General features: G+C 37.5%; 1 protein-coding gene across 1 annotated transcript; it reads left to right on the plus strand.

The window, feature by feature from the left end:
* Positions 1–6,485: 6,485 nt before the first annotated feature.
* LOC140145025 (uncharacterized) lies at positions 6,486–8,329 on the plus strand. Its single transcript, XM_072166814.1, has one exon. The coding sequence runs from the start codon at positions 6,493–6,495 to the stop codon at positions 7,969–7,971; it is 1,479 nt and encodes a 492-aa protein (XP_072022915.1). The 5' UTR covers positions 6,486–6,492; the 3' UTR covers positions 7,972–8,329.
* The last annotated feature ends 8,501 nt before the right edge of the window (positions 8,330–16,830 follow it).

Here is a 16,830-nt window from a genome sequence, read left to right on the forward strand (position 1 = left end):
ATATAATCTTTTTAAGTTTACATTTGTGTAGGCCTGCTTAACCTTTTTGAAATAATTAATGATAGTTAATCTTTTCTTTAATTACAGAACAATACATCCGCATCAGACTGATAATACTCGTACTGCAACGTGGGTGAAATTCATGTTTCGTTCTCTGTTAGTTTTCCGTTATGAGTAAACGCATTGATCGAATGCCTCTAGAGTGTTCGTTTCGCAATTAGGCCTATGCATGACGACAAGACTCATATCATGCTAGACTGGCCCCCAGTCTCGGTTCGGTTCCATCTCTGGATAATGTAACAATAAATAATTACGTAATGCCCTATGAAAAAAAATGCCAACTCCCCCCCTTATTTTCTTCAATGCCAAAAACCCATTCCTCTTCATCCACAAATCGACGCCACATGATGCAGTCATGTCTACAGTAGAATTCATCTCGACCTTTGCAGGACTTAACCCCATTAAAAGCTATTAAACCAAGATAACACTCATTGAAACAGCTCAACTGATTAAATCGGATCTTCTCTGGTTGTGCACAAGTGACTGTTTTCATGTGCGATATCGCAATAAAGCTGGTATTCATAGCTTCAGTTGGGTAACCGATTATAAAGGAAACGAAAGGAAACAATGTTATGTGTGGCTTTGTTCACGAAATCAGACAATGGCGTGCTTTTTGTAAACCAGCATTCTTGAAAATGAGCAACATAATGATTTTTGACTTAACACGGTTTGGAAATAATTTCTTCATATTTTTGGTGTTATCTGTCGTTTACATGTCCTTCCTAAAACACAAAAGTACGACCCTCTCCAAACACCTAAATTAGCTAAAATTTAGGACATGTTACAAAACTATATTGGCTAGAATTTTAGAAGAGTACTTTTAATATTGGCCGGTTATTTTTCACACAGCGACGTTAACTAGGCAATGTACTATTACCTATAACATTAACTAAAACACCAAAGTACGAATATTTCCAAACATCTGAATTAGCTAAAATTTAGGACATGTTAAAAACTATATTTTCTAGAACTTTAGAAGAGTACTTTTAATATTGGCCGGTTATTTTTCACACAGCGACGTTAACTAGTCATATCCCCATACTGTTAACGTAGGGCTATTTGTAGGGTCACGCGTCAATGGGAAAGAGCACTGTGTATTGTGTATAGGAAAACGGACAGTAACTGCAGTATGACTAATTACACCCACCACAGTCAACCATGCAGCAATATAGAAATATACTCGTATTATAAGTGAACGCGAAAGTCCATTGAGCGCTGATTCATATTGGGTTGATTTTTAATGCTATGTAATCTACATCACCAGTCGTTCTCCATGGACCCGAGGGAGGGTCTAATATCACGCAGGAGCTAGTTTTTCCCGATTTTAGCCATCCCCGGGTAGTCATCTTACTAAAAACGGTAGTGTACTTCTTCGTGCAAAAAGAACACGTAGGCCTAAATGTTCCGTGTAAATGTGACTAATTCGGAATTCCTTATGGAATTACTGACATTTATACAACATTATACTGGTATTCTACAGTGTTTTATTAATGATAATCATGTAATATCATGATCATGTAATAAATTGAAAGAGATCCTATTTTTCTCATTAACATATTAAAATTAGGAGTTCCGATGTATTTCCGAAGATATCATCAAAAAACTGTTGGATTAGTCTTATTAAAACGTGGTATACCACAGTCGAGACTAATTCGACAGTTTTTTGATGATTTCTCCGGATACCGATTTGGAGTGCCTAATTTCAATATGTTAATGAGAAAAATACAAGCTTTCACCCGATACCAAAACCAGCATTTTGATGGGGTAAACATGGTAAAGTGGTGGATCACCTTTAATATTAGTACCAGAATGCATCGATCATTACCGTATTGGTGTGAATGCCTATATAATTTCTTAACTTCAAAAGGTGCAGTTATGAAGGTATTATAAAATAATCAACGAATAATATTGACCACTACTTAAAAGTTTTGCATTTTTCTCAAAAAATAATAACACACTGGTAACAAAAGTTATGTATATTATGGGGCAAGGAATCCAGTTACTACACTGGAATTTCAGTGACTCAAGACAAACGGTACTTTATTTATGATAAGAAAAGAGGTGCCGCTAGAATGTTCTGAACCACTTGCCTTGAATCACTGAAATTTCATTGAAGTAATTGGAATCTTTGCCCCTATAACTTTTGTTACCAGTGTGTAGTTATTTTTTGAGAAAAATGCGCAAATTAGTCACAAAATTTACTAGGGGGTGTAGTACCACCTTAATTAAAGGACGCAAGATTTAGTGGTAGCATATATAGGCCTATGTCAAAATATATTCAATCACGGATACTGTTCAGTATCTGTGATACAATAGGCCTACTGATATCATTATACTATATTTACAGAGTGTCCGTCCGTCCGTCCGTCCGTCCGCGCGCTATCGCGTCGCGCGGATCGCTTTCGCTGAGTCCGCGCGCTATTGCGTCGCGCGGATCGCTTGCGTTGAGTCCGCGCGCTATCGCGTGCGCGCGGATCGCTTTCGCTGAGTACCAACGGGCGCAGTGTGTGCAACTGAAAGCATTAGGCCTAACAGTGTGACTACCAGGTGCATCTCATCGGACCAATAGGCCTATTTTAAACACATATTTCAATACGGAACGCGTGCATAGGCCTATTTCAGTAGAACATGACTATTTCCGGGGTCATCCAGAATGGTTAACATTAAAATAATCAGTTATGCCTACATTTTATTTTGAAATCACCCGAGTCGAGGCAGTCAAAAAGAGTGACACAATAAGCAAGCTGAGTGAAAAATTACGTTCATATTATGGTGTCCTATACGTGACCTGATCAATCATTTGACCAAAGTTGAATAAAAAAAAATTGAGAACAAACAAATGAACAAATTTTTTTTTGTAAGCATTAGGCCTAACAGTGTGACTACCAGGTGCATCTCATCGGACCAATAGGCCTATTTTAAACACATATTTCAATACGGAACGCGTGCATAGGCCTATTTCAGTAGAACATGACTATTTCCGGGGTCATCCAGAATGGTTAACATTAAAATAATCAGTTATGGTAAGGCATTATAACCCGTTATATCGGCGTTATTGCGTTTACTACTACGGGGTATTTTCGAGATCCTCCTTGGAAGATGTAGGCCTAGGCGCTAGGCCTATATCATAGTAGTCATGGTAGTTAAAAGGTCAGGGCAGGTATATTGGTAACGGGTGTTGGGCAATTAGAGATAGGCCTATTACAAGAACTGCCCGACCCGAGAACCGCGAAATCTAGTATACTATATTTTGGGGTAAGCCTACCGTGTTTATTTTGAAATCACTCGAGTCGAGGCAGTCAAAAAGAGTGACACAATAAGCAAGCTGAGTGAAAAATTACGTTCATATTATGGTGTCCTATACGTGACCTGATCAATCATTTGACCAAAGTTGAATAAAAAAAAATTGAGAACAAACAAATGAACAAAAAAAAAAAGCAAATAAGCAAGCTGTCAAGCATGCGATCACATGAACCGTTGCGCATTTTCACCTTAAGTTTGTGTACTTGCGTGTCAACACTGGACTTTCCACTTCTACGTGTAGACTATACAGCGTGTCTCAATAAAAATACAGAATAAGAAATATAAAAAATCATTGTGTTAAGGGATGTGCAATAATTACGAAGTCTGGGAGGGTAAAATTGGGGTGGCAAGAAATTTATGGCCAGCCAAAAAAAAAAAAAAAAAAAGGGGGGCAAGCAATTTTTTGCACACATTCATGGGGCGCCTTTAAAATAAAACGCTCTAAAAAGGCTTAGGGAAACAGTACAGAAACGCTTAAATATGCCAATTTTTCTGCTTGTTATACACTCACAATATATACTATTTATGGTTTGCAAAACCAAAAATTTGCATGTGCAAGGGGGGGGGGCAAATATTTTTGGCAAGCCAAAATGAGGGAGGTGGCAAGTATTTTTGTTACAACCTGTATAATAACATTGGAAGAACAAGGATGACGGTCCTAAAAACATGGATAGAAATATATTACGTAACGCGTTGTTTCTTTGTTCCAAATTGATTTACCGACAGGATAAAAGTGGTACCATTGCTTTTATAAAGCAGGTATTGCTAGCTGTCGATGTTGTTAGGAGTCGTGTTCGAATGAATCAAGGCCAAAAACACATTTTATGGCAAATCATTAAAATTGATATTTTTGATATTTAACAGTACTTGAAGTAAACTTTATAAATCTAATGATTTATACTTAAAGTGTATGTAGGTAGGATGAAAAGCCGACGAACAATTGAAAATTTTAACTTTACATATTGAAGATATGGATTTTTCTTCCCAAAACACCAAAAAAAATTAGGTCTTTTTGGGAAAAAAATCCATATCTTCAATATGAAAGGTCAAAATTTTCAATTGACCGTCGGCTTTTCCTCCCTGCTACATACACTTTAAGAATATATCATTAGATTTATATAATTTACTTCGAGGACTGTTATATATCAAAATTTGAAAAATATCAAATTTTTATAATTTATCATAAAATTTGTATTATATTGTGATTTTAAAAAATGAAAATTATTTGATATCAGAAAGACATGCTTCGTATTCAGAATGCAATTCGATAGGTCTGAGGTGCTCTCATGTCCCACAAAAATACTGTCGAAACGCAATAAACGCTCATTTTGGATCCCTTAATGACACCTCATTTGTCGCAATATTGATGTCGCAGCGTAGAGTGCTGAGCATTCGCAGATCGTAATAAAAATTCCTTTAAAAAAGGAATGGGGCGCCCAATGTGAGCTTGGACGTGATATGGTGAATTCCATGGCATGGTGTTTAGATTTGATATTATAATGATCTACTCAGGGAAGAGTAGAAGATGATCAAATGCAAATGTGTTTGATTGGGGAAGGTGTATAACAGGACCGTTTTGGATGAAATAAATTGAATTGGAATGAAGCTGTCGTGTCAATTTGCGATTATGTGGGGGTGGGGAGTTCTGTTTTTGGGGCATATTGTAGTGATGATATTGCTTCTACTTGCTAATACACTGAAAATCTAATAGAGATGAAGGATAAAAAAAACAATTACAGAACATTCATTCTTCATAAAAGTAGCTATGGGTATACAATGTTTACAAGATAAGAACGTTAATGTTTTGTACGTGAACGTAACGTCTTTGATACATAGTTGTTAACACACTGAAAATCTGACTAGAGATTTACAATTTGATGATATCCAAAAGAATACTTAGCATTGAAGAATTTAAAAAAATTACAGAACTTTCATTTGTTAACATACACGTAGCAATGATTAACATTGTTGAAAATTCAAACGTAACGTTTTGTTCATAAACGTAACATCCTCGACACATCTCGGATCCGCATAATTTGTTGATTAATGTCATAAACAGTCACAAAAGATTTATGGTCTGATCATTTTATCATTTTAAGGGGTACCCGGCATTGCATTTGGAAGAACGAGACTATCAAAACTGCTGGGTACCAAACTTTTGATACTGCTTGTATAGTAATTTGTTCTAATTTCCATGCAAAAGAACTTGGCCAGTTGTTTCATCCTTAAAACAATAATACACCATAATTTTCAATTACACCATGCAAATAGATAAGACCTTGGTAAGATAAGCATGTTAATTGTTATGTCACTGTCACTATCTTGATCTTGATAAGATGCCTATTCATACACTGTACCATGCTCCAGCGTATTAAACAAGGACAACTATACAACATACATTTGTACATTCATTGAATGACTTTCAAACTTTGGGTACAAAAACTCATAGTCTGCAAGTTAGGTCAAATTTTGCACTATGATTGTTTATTTGAGGTTATTGGACTATGCCATTGACATTAGGCTATTGTGGTCCATAGTGTTGGTCACCGTCTATCGGGTTCTAAGAGGCGGTAAACTGGTTAAGCCCGGTACAAAGGTCACGGTTTATTTGGTGTTTTTATAAGTCCATTAATTTTGTATTTTAAACAAAGAATATACGCACAAGATTTTATCCCGTGCATATCAGAAAACAATAATAAAATCAAATCCAAGCAAATTGTGGTTTTATTTCTAAGCTGGGCATAATTTTAGCAAAACAATTGCGAAGTAAATCTAGCAAGAGTGAAATTAGAAGCTTTTCACTAAGTCATGCCAATAAGGTGCGCCCGCTTAAGGCGGGCGCCCCAAAAACGTGTATGAATGGAAACGCTGCGGTATCTCATATCGTGTAAGTGATATGCTTAGCCTGAGTCGCTCGGCCTATCTCGAACAAAATCGCCATGCGTAGCTGTTGAAGAATGACTCGGAGGGAATTCGCCGTACTATCACGGCAATTTTTGACACGAAGATATAGGGATGATGACGCTGTGTCACGTTGGGTTCGATTGATTCACTTCAATCTGCAGCAGTATCATTATAATACGTATTTACTGATGTCATTTATTTTGTCTTTATTTCAGGTATTCCACAATGCCACTGACACCGAAAGACCCATGCGGCCATTGTGGCAACAACGACGCTGTCAATTTTAGACAATACAGAACCAAAGATAATGTCTTCATAGGAAAATGTTGCAAGAAATGTGGAATAGAATGGCTGAAAGCGGATTATCTTTCACCGGCATCAAGAAACTGCTGTGACATTCAGGATTCGGTTTCAGAAGTTTTATATGAAAACACGCCAATAAAACCGGAAGTTAACAAGGCGTTTCAAGTTCAAAGTGCAAGAACTAAGATAGATACCAAGTATGCTGCAGAGATCTTGAAACCGACAGATCATATTACCTGGCATAGAGTCAAAGGCATCTGGCATCATTCCATCGTGTCAGAGGTCAATCAGGACAAGAATGAGATTATTGTCATTCATTGGAACAAGAAAGGAAGTGATTTACAAATTTATGAGGAGACGCTGACAATGAATCCAACTGGCGACTCTTTGTTCAACCAGATGTACCGAATTGACTACCCCGAAGAAATCAAAGCGGCCAATGCACCTGAATTGGTTTTAGCGAGAGCTCGTTCCCGGGTCGGTGATACCGGATATGGATTGTTGACTGATAACTGTGAGGCATTTGCAACATATTGCAAAACTGGAATCGCGAAATCTCACCAAGTGATTTGGTTGGTTGAGAAGATCAAAGAAAGCTGTGGTCTTGGCAACATCAGGACAATAGCGAAGCATGGAGTGCGGTTTATTTCAAAAGTAACTAATAATATACCACAAGCAGCAGGAGAGATTATTCCGGCCGAAGTTATTGAAGAAGCTTTGAATGGCTCGCAAGCGGTTGGAGCAGGAATATTGCTTGTCATTGAAACGGGATTTGTCATTTGGGACTTAAGCCAAGCGTACGCGGAAAGAAAGGATAGTAAGATATCAAAGAATGACTTTGTGGAAGCGTCTGTTCGTAGAATCTTCGAAGGTATTGTATCTGCTGGTTTCGCTATCGGTTGTTCCATCGGCCTGGAAATTGGAATAGGTGCCCTATTTGGCCTTCTATTTGGACCAGTCGGGGCTGTCGTTGGAGGGATAGTCGGTGGTCTTATTGGTGGAATTGCAGGAGGGGCTGTTGGAAGAGCTATTGGTACATGGGGTGGTAGTGTTACAGGAAAGATGATGAAAATCAGTGAATTGAAGCCAGGAGATCACATCGTACTTAAAGGGTGGTTCTTTCACCCAAGGTGTCACGCTATTGTAGTTGATTATAAAGCTGATGATGAAACGGAAGGGAAACTCTTGGTCATACGTAATACTCACGAACGCGGTGTCGTAGAAGAATGGCTGACGTTCGAGCAACCATTGTTCAGAGTAGAATACAAGAAGGGCGCATGTTTGGACCCAGAGCAGGTCATTGAAAACGCCAGGTCAAAGTTAGGACACACGAGGTACAATCTGGCTACTTATAACTGTAAGACATTTGCAAGGGAATGTAAAACAATTGCACAAATATAGGATCTCGAAGTTTGACTGGGTCCAGGTTTTGAACCAAGCACGTCACGACGCGTCGGTCCCTCATTTTTCCTAAGTTGATGGAGCTCTGGATTGAATTTACATTAATATATAAGAGACCCGGGTCAATTTTTACGGGCTCGAACTCAAATTTTAAAATTGTACACATATTGGCCATGTTAATTAAATCCCGTGTCTCAAAGCTGTGAAAACTGAAGCATTCTATGTATAAAAGAATATATGAATATTAACTACACATCATATACAACGAATCGTGATACCCAATTGTGGTACAGTTGATGCCGTTTAAGTGGACAAATTTTATTACAATTTTATATACGCCAAAATATTTTTTGAACTTAGTGAAAATTAAGACTGAATAATTTATAATGGCAAAAAACGTAAACATTACATAGAACCCCGCCAAAGGTTCCATTTTTATGGTAATCTAATCTTTTATTAAATAAACTTTGGGGTTCTTTTATTTTATTTATAACAATTCGGTCAGAGACCAGGCGAGAACCCAATAGTGCCTATGCACTAAATTAAAGGGTGGCCTAATTACACCAAACACAAAATAAAAGGGACAGACAAAAATGGATGAGCAAATAAATCAAGACAAAACAAATGAGGTGGAGAAGGAGATGGCTAGCACACCTGGTCATTAATGGCAGATTTGAAGGCAGCCAGGGATGGAGATTTGACTACAGTGTCAGGAAGGTAATTCCATAGGGTAGGTGCATATGGGAAAAAAGATTTTTGAGACAGGGAGAGACGGGAAAACGGAATAACAAGGGCGCAGCTGTTGAGATTGCGAAGGCCAGGGCGCGGGTGCAGTTTAAATGGGTTTGGCGAAGAGCATAGCTTGTGAAGGATTTTGTACAAGTGGCAGAGTGTGGCCAGATCGCGACGTTTGGAGAGGAGGGGGAGGCCTACTTTTGAAAGTAGATCCTCATGGGAAAGCTTCCATTCCTGCAAGATCACACGGAAGGCAAAGCGCTGGGTGGATTCTAACCGGTTTGTGAGCGTCTGGTTTAAAGGGTGGTATGTGATTGAGCCATATTCAAGGGTTGGACGAACAAGAGCCAGATATAGAGAACGGCGGATATGAAGTGGGGCATTGTGGAAAGATATGTGAAGGAAGCCTATTGTTCTACGAGCTTTCTTGCAAATGCTATCAACATGGACTTTCCAGGAGAGATTGTTACTGATCCATATGCCTAGGAATTTAACAGAGCTAACTCTTTCAATGGGCTGTTGATTCATATAGAGCTGCATCTGTATGTAAGGTTCCTTTTTTGTTGATATTATCATGGTCTTGGTTTTGCTGGCATTGGCTGAGAGATGGTTGGAACGGAACCAGTTATGGATCGTATTAATGTCCTCTTGGAAGCCCGTCAAATCAGAATTGCAAGTAAGAGGCTTATAAAGTGTGGTGTCATCTGCATAGAGCACAAAGGCACTGTCCTGGGAGAAATTAGAAAGGCAAAGATCGTTAGCATAGATAAGAAAAAGAGGAGGGCCCAGGACAGAGCCTTGAGGTACTCCAGAGATGACAGGGGCCGGATCAGAAGTAACGCCATGAACCGCTATTACCTGCGTTCTGTTGGAAAGATACGAACGTAACCAGGACATGAGTGGACCAGTGATGCCAACAGATCTGAGTTTTAGCAGCAAAGGACCATGGGGTACTCTGTCGAAAGCCTTTGTAAGATCGAAGAGGGCCACAGCAACATCGTGCCGGTTCTCCAGAGCATTATGCCAGTCATGAAGGGCTGTTGTTAAGGCATCAGAGGTTGAGGACTTGGGGAGAAAACCAAATTGCCGGGGAGTGAGAATGTTGTTCTGATTGAGATGTTGGAGGATGTGCTGGTGAATGACTCTTTCCATGAGTTTACTGATGATCGGCTGAAGCGATATAGGACGGTAGTTGGAGGCAGACTGGCGGTCACCAGATTTAAAGATCGGAATCACACGGGAAAGCTTCCACGCGCTGGGGACGCAGCCAGTATGAAGGGATAGATTGAACAGTTGAGCAAGGAGAGGAGAGACAGAAAAGGCTGTGTTCTTCAGCATCACACTGGTGATCCCATCTACACCGGCAGCAGAGTTGTTTTTCAGTTTGCGGATAAGCTTATGGATTTCACCAGCGTAGCAGCTGAAATGAGAAATAGAAGAAACTGTATCATAGTTAGAAATAAAGGAATCAGACACTTCATCTTGGTTGAAACATTCAGAGAAGAAGCAACTAAAGACATTGGCAATGTCACATGGGGTGTTGGCAGTGACATCTTTGTAGTGGATACTGTCCGGAATGGAAGACTGAGAGGACTTTGATTTAACATAACCCCAGAAGCGTTTGCCAGGAGAGTTGTTATCAAGCAGGTTGGAAAAATAATCTTGTTTGGCATACTTAAGCTGATTAGAAAGTTTGTTTCTAACCTCTTTATACTTCTTATAATCATTAGTCTTCTTGGACTTTTTCCACTGATTGAACAATCTGTGCTTCTTTCTAATGAGTTTACGAAGCTCTGAATTCAGCCACGGAGAGTCATTGGTCTTACATTTAACAGACTTTTGAGGAATATAAGTACACATGGTCTGCATAAAGGCTCCATGGAAACTTGTCCAAGCTTGGTCAACATCATCATATTCATTGAATTGAAAATTAAGCAGCTCCCTATTAGCTGCCTCCCAATCAGCTTTGCTTTTCTATGTAGACCTATATAAATGATAAACATCAAGAACGTCTATACAAGAAATATGGTTGGCTCCATACTGCTCTATAGCCACATGCAGTCCGGCGAAATCTATAATGTATTTCGCATGTATATAGGCCCATTATTGTCGTATGTAGAACACGCAATTATCAACAATTTAGCGCTATAATACACATTAATGTTTTTAAGCAGATAAAATTCCAAAATATGGTACGTTTTCTGTCTTTGCTTGTCACGTGGTATGTTGAAGTTGCGATTATATGTTTATATTTCAAGATGGCTACCCATAGGTCAGGTAAAGCGAGTGGTCTATAAGACGCTGGAAGTATTCTGTATCCATGATATCGGCGTGGGTTCGAGCCCCACCTCTGCCGAACTCAATTTACTTTTCTTTTTTAAATTTCATATATCTGGAAATTGTGGCTGGGAGAATTTATGTATGGCATAGGGAGGAGTGTGCATAGAAGGTTTGTGTGCATGCAACCAAATTGAGGCATCTCAAGCACACACTTGGGCTGATAACAACTTATAAACAATACATGCAGTCCATTTTTGCAGACATCAGCGTTGGATCCATCACAACAACAAAATCGCAACTCTCTGTAAACCTCTTTTTGACTCCGGTTGTATACTACTCCCTATTTAGTGAGTGAACATGACACCACTGCCCGCCCACTGCATACACACGTGCATGGTGAAATTTGAATTTTGACAGATATATTTACAATAAAAACACCTTCAAAAGGTTGGTCGATTTCACGATTTTATGTTATCTACAGAAGGTGTGAATTATCCTTCATGCATACATCACTTTAGATCTGAAATCGACCAAGTAATAATGACACACGGGCAATTCTAAAACAACATCTTTTGCACAGAGTTCAATGGGATTTGAAAAGTAAAGTGGCAATTGAAACTCTAGTGATAACACTTTTACAGTGCATGATGGGGCTTCCTTATATCATCCTCTGACATTTAGTTTTGCTTATCCGTTCTGCTTATTTGTCAAATGTGTTTGTTATTGTAAATACTTTTAATTAAAATATGTCTCCATATTATATTAAATTAAATTTATCTCTTAAATTTTAATTTGGCGTGTTTGATCTAAAGTGAACTGTATTAATGATAAGTTCCTACGACTAATTCAATAAATACATGCAGGCGTTTCAAAACCTGACAGTTTTCTTTTCGGTGCTATTTAAATTGCAATGACGATCTGTCTGCAGCTGATTTTCACTGCTGCTTAGCAACCCTTAACCGAGTTGCCAGTTGATTTTCTCTTAGTTATCAGATCGCCAAAGAGGTGACTCAAAATGTATTACCCTTCGTCTCTGTTCATGGTTTTGCCCCGTTTCCTTATGGTAATTTATTCTGGCAACTCGCTTAGTAGCAGTTAACATCAGCAGTAGACAGATCATCATTGCAACAATAGCATTGAAAAATAAAACTGTCAATTTTCGAAATATCTTTCGAACATTAAACGACTTTGGTTTCTTTGGTACGATGCTTGCTTTGAACTGCGATTTTGTATGACACGTTGCTTCATATCTTCTAAACCATTCGTATTGTACAAACTCGACATTTCAACTTTAAAGGAAGCATCTTATACCGAGCAACTCTATACTATTATTAGTAAATTGTTTCGTTTCCTTTTGTATACGTAGTCTATCATGTGTCGTTTGGCCTATCTCTCGAGTTTTTCCTCAACTCTCTCAACCTTGGATCGGGCCTTGGATCCTTTTTCAGTTGCTTTCGCATTTGCTCTTCTTAGGGGCTGTGCAATAATTGTGAGCCCTGGGATGAGGGTAAAATGGGGGGTCGATTTTTGGCACAGTGAGCCAAATAAAACTCAATACAAAGGCTTAAGAAAACAGTACGGAAACATTTAAACTTATGTACATTTTCTTTTCCCTCGATATATCTCGACCATTCAAGGTTTGCAAATTAGGATCACAACAATTTGACATGTGCAGGGGGGGGGGGGGGCAAAATAAGCAGGCTGAGAAGGGGCGATTTTTGGCAAGCTGGAGGGGCGGGCAATTTTTGGCAAGCTGGAGGGGGGCAAGTTTTGGCACGCCGCGGCGCGTCGTTTGGATATTTTACCAGCGGGTGCTCATTATTATTGCATAGCGCCTTAATTAATATTGTTCCTTGCTTTGCTATGTTTACAATAACGTGTTTCGTTGGCCTTACCACATTTTCTTCTTTATGTTTCAATAACGTTTTGTTTGGTGTTCCAGTAGCCAGTATCCAAAGGCTAGCACACAACTATAGGACAATATGAAGTTTTCTAATTTTAATACAAAACGATTATCCACAGTCCAAAGCAAAATCAACTTGTCAAAATATTATAAATAATGATTTAAACTTATGGTATTTTAACATTGAAGTTCATCTGTGTTGGTAGACTTCATAATTTATGATTTAAACCTATGATCTCAACACAAAATTAAGACGTACCTTAAATGCTTACTCAAATCACGTGTCACAATCACAGAATCGGTTCTTTCCTTTCCCGCGCTTCCATAAATAAATTCCATGAACCTTTTTCTTGTGCGTTTTCAAACTCATTGTGTATATGCTTCTTTGCATATTACAAATGTAAGGGTTTTCTCCAGAATGAATACTATATTATTTTACAAATCCAAACCAAATCATCTTGCCAAATTGACAAGATTAGTATACATTTCTTTATACAAAGTTTCTATAAAAACCCAAAAACCAAAACAAAACAAACAAAAAAGACCAATAGAGAAACACAACGTGTTTCGATTTTATGCACATTGCATTTCTTCAATAAAACGGTAATAACCTTATTTGTACCAGTCAGTTCCTTTAAGTTATAGTTAACAAGAAATGTCTTTAAAAAGACAACGCCATGGATGAAGATCATGTTTCATAATTTTGCATTGCAAGTACTTGGAAAGCTAGTAAATTTGAATGTTTGGCACAACTAACCGGGTGCGAAATATTGGCATTTATTGGTAAATACCACCAATGACATACTAGGAAATACTCAAAATTTTCATGTCGAAAGCTGAATTGGAAAATGTGTGCTAAATTGGTCTACATTTAATTCATACTTGTAACAAACGGCTCAATTGAAATCACATCCTCTGATTTTACAACAATCCAACAATCTATATTCAGATAACCTTAAGAATGTTTGCTGCTTAATTAAGGGATTTCATATCAACCACATTTCATGACAATCCAATTATCTATTATCAGTAACTGTTAACCTTGATATTGAAGCATGGTAATTAATTTTAGATATATTTACTCGCAATGTATAGTTTACTGGTAGTTACAATCACATCATAAGGCCACTAACAGTCAATTTTGAGTTTCCCGTCACATAATTTCTGAAAACAAGTGAGGTAACTTTTTCATTATTCATTATTTTTCTGCCTTTCGTTATATGACTAACACGAATGTAAAATGTGTTGTTATTTGCCACTCATTCACTTGAAGATGGATGTTTAGCCCTAATGAGATTCAAAAGTATATTAAAAATAGTCACAATAATGAATTCAAGTGAGGGTCAGAAAATGAAGTGAGGGCGGTGACGGAAACTCAAAATCGACTTTCATTGGCCTAATCAAAAGACTGATTACTCAATCCCAGGGATTCCCGGTTGCTCTACACGTACCAAAAATGTATAAAACCAAAGCCACTATCTACCCCAATTACTGGTATCCCCCCCTCGACGACTAGTGTCACTCCCAACATCAATTAGTGTTGGTAGTAGTGCACTATTTATACCCAGCTCTGGTCAGATCAGGGAATGGTCAGATAATGCTCATTATTATTATTTAATTAGTGGTCACACTTTACTTGTCAATGCTTGTTGACAGATTATCAGTAGTCAGATCAGCAGGGGTGCAGTATCCTTTTTCATAGAGCAAAATTGTTCAAAATGTTCTAAAAACCTCATTTTTGAACGGATTTTAATTGTTAACAAAGCAAAATGTATGTTTAATATATTAATTATTTCATTAATAGCAATTTCCTAAATTTCCATCCATAAATAACCACAGAGCATTATCTGTTTACAAAATAAGTGTTTATTTTCAATTAGCCATCTTATCAGTAAAACTGATAGGAGGCCAAATTATAGTCAAATCAATTAGCCATCTTATCAGTAAAACTGATAGGAGGCCAAATTATAGTCAAAAAACAGATTCTTTGTCTGGTAGTCCCGGCAACCCAGTCTATATGTGGCTCAGTTGTAAACATACACAACACAAACTGACTGTGAAGGAGCCTATATGCACGTAAACAACTTTCTAGTACATGTATAATAAAATCCGTTTTTGAGTATAATAAAGAAAGTCATGCATTGGCAACATGAAGGAAATACCTATTGCTAACTTGGTAAAATGCATACTCGTAGCCCAATCTTGTACATCATAGCACCCAGTTTGGGTTTGTAGTTTCGAAATGTTGCAATTAAACATTAGTTCTTTCAAATATGAAACGCTAAAACACAAATCTAGAACAAACAATCATTATATTTAGAAAGATATAGCAAACTTTCCATGATAGAGATTGGACCCAAGACAAAGTACACACAAATTAGGTGACAATTCGGAATTAAGCCATGGCTGGAAAAACCAAACATTTAAAAGTTGGTTTCTTTTCGTAAGACGTGGTTACAGTTACTCCTCAAATCACGTGTCACAATCACAGAATCTATTGTACATCGCTTCTTCTTTCTTTTCCCGCGCTTTTATAAATCAATCTCATGCACCTTTCTCTTGTGCGTTTTCAAATTCCAATTGTGTGTATATACATCAATGAATATATTACACACAAAATTTTTTTCTCCAGGATCAATCCTATATGTTTTACCACAATCCAAACCAAATTATCTTGCCAAATTGCCAAGTTTAGTATACATTTTTGCATACAAACTTTCTTTATCAACAAAACAAAAACAATAGCGAAACACAATGTGGGGACGTGTGTGTGTTGCGGTTTTGTGCACATTCAATTTCTTCAATAAAACGTTAATAATCTTACTTGCATCAGTTCGTTTTAGTTTAAATTCAAACATTTAAAAGTTGGTATCTTTTCGTAAGACGTGTTTACTCCTCAAATCACGTGTCACAATCACAAAATCTATGGTACATCGCTTCTTCTTTCTTCTCTCGCGCTTCTATAAATCAATCCCATGCAGCCTTTTTTTGTGCGTTTTGAAACTCATATTTTGTGTATGCTTCGATGCATATATTACGCACATAAGGTTTTTCTCCAGAATGAATCCTATAATGTTTTTACCACAATATAAACCAAATGATCTTGTCAAGTTGCCAAGTGTAGGATACATTTTTTGTATACAAACTTTTTACCGACAAATCAAAAACAAAAACAATAGCGAAACACACTGTGTGTTGTGGTTTTGTGCACATTTCATTTCTTCAATAAAACGTTAATAATCTTACTTGCATCAGTTCCTTTTAGTTAAAATTCAAACATTTTTAACTTTTAAAAAAGTTGGTATCTTTTTGTTCACGCCAGTGAACATTAAAACCATTTGAACCCACATCTCATATGCAGTTTATCCCTTACAATAGCTATTCAAGACACATGGTATGGTATGTAACATACCAAATCTATGGTAAAGAGGCTAGGAAATAATTACTAATATCTCATACCCTCGTTTGCATGCCTTTATCTAATCCTGTTCCCCATGACAAGGACAATTTAGCACATTTAATCTTCAGAGAGACTGCTCAGAGTAGGGAATTTTAGCCTTTTATTAAACATGTTTACAATTGGCTTATAGCAATCACATGCTGACAATACACATACTTACTAGTAACTGATTGGTTAAGCAGGTCATCATGGTAAGTATAATTAGCTATAATTTTATTTTTTAGTGATAAGGCATAGAAACCTGCAATAGGCGATTTACTTCAGAATTTGAACCCACATCTCATATGCAGTTTATCCCTTACAATAGCTATTCAAGACACATGGTATGGTATGTAACATACCAAATCTATGGTAAAGAGGCTAGGAAATAATTACTAATATCTCATACCCTCGTTGATATGCCTTTATCTAATCCTGTTCCCCATGACAAGGACAATTTAGCACATTTAATCTTCAGAGAGACTGCTCAGAGTAGGGAATT

Source organism: Amphiura filiformis, unplaced genomic scaffold (genome assembly GCF_039555335.1).
Source record: "Amphiura filiformis unplaced genomic scaffold, Afil_fr2py scaffold_118, whole genome shotgun sequence".
Taxonomy (NCBI): Eukaryota; Metazoa; Echinodermata; class Ophiuroidea; order Amphilepidida; family Amphiuridae; genus Amphiura; species Amphiura filiformis.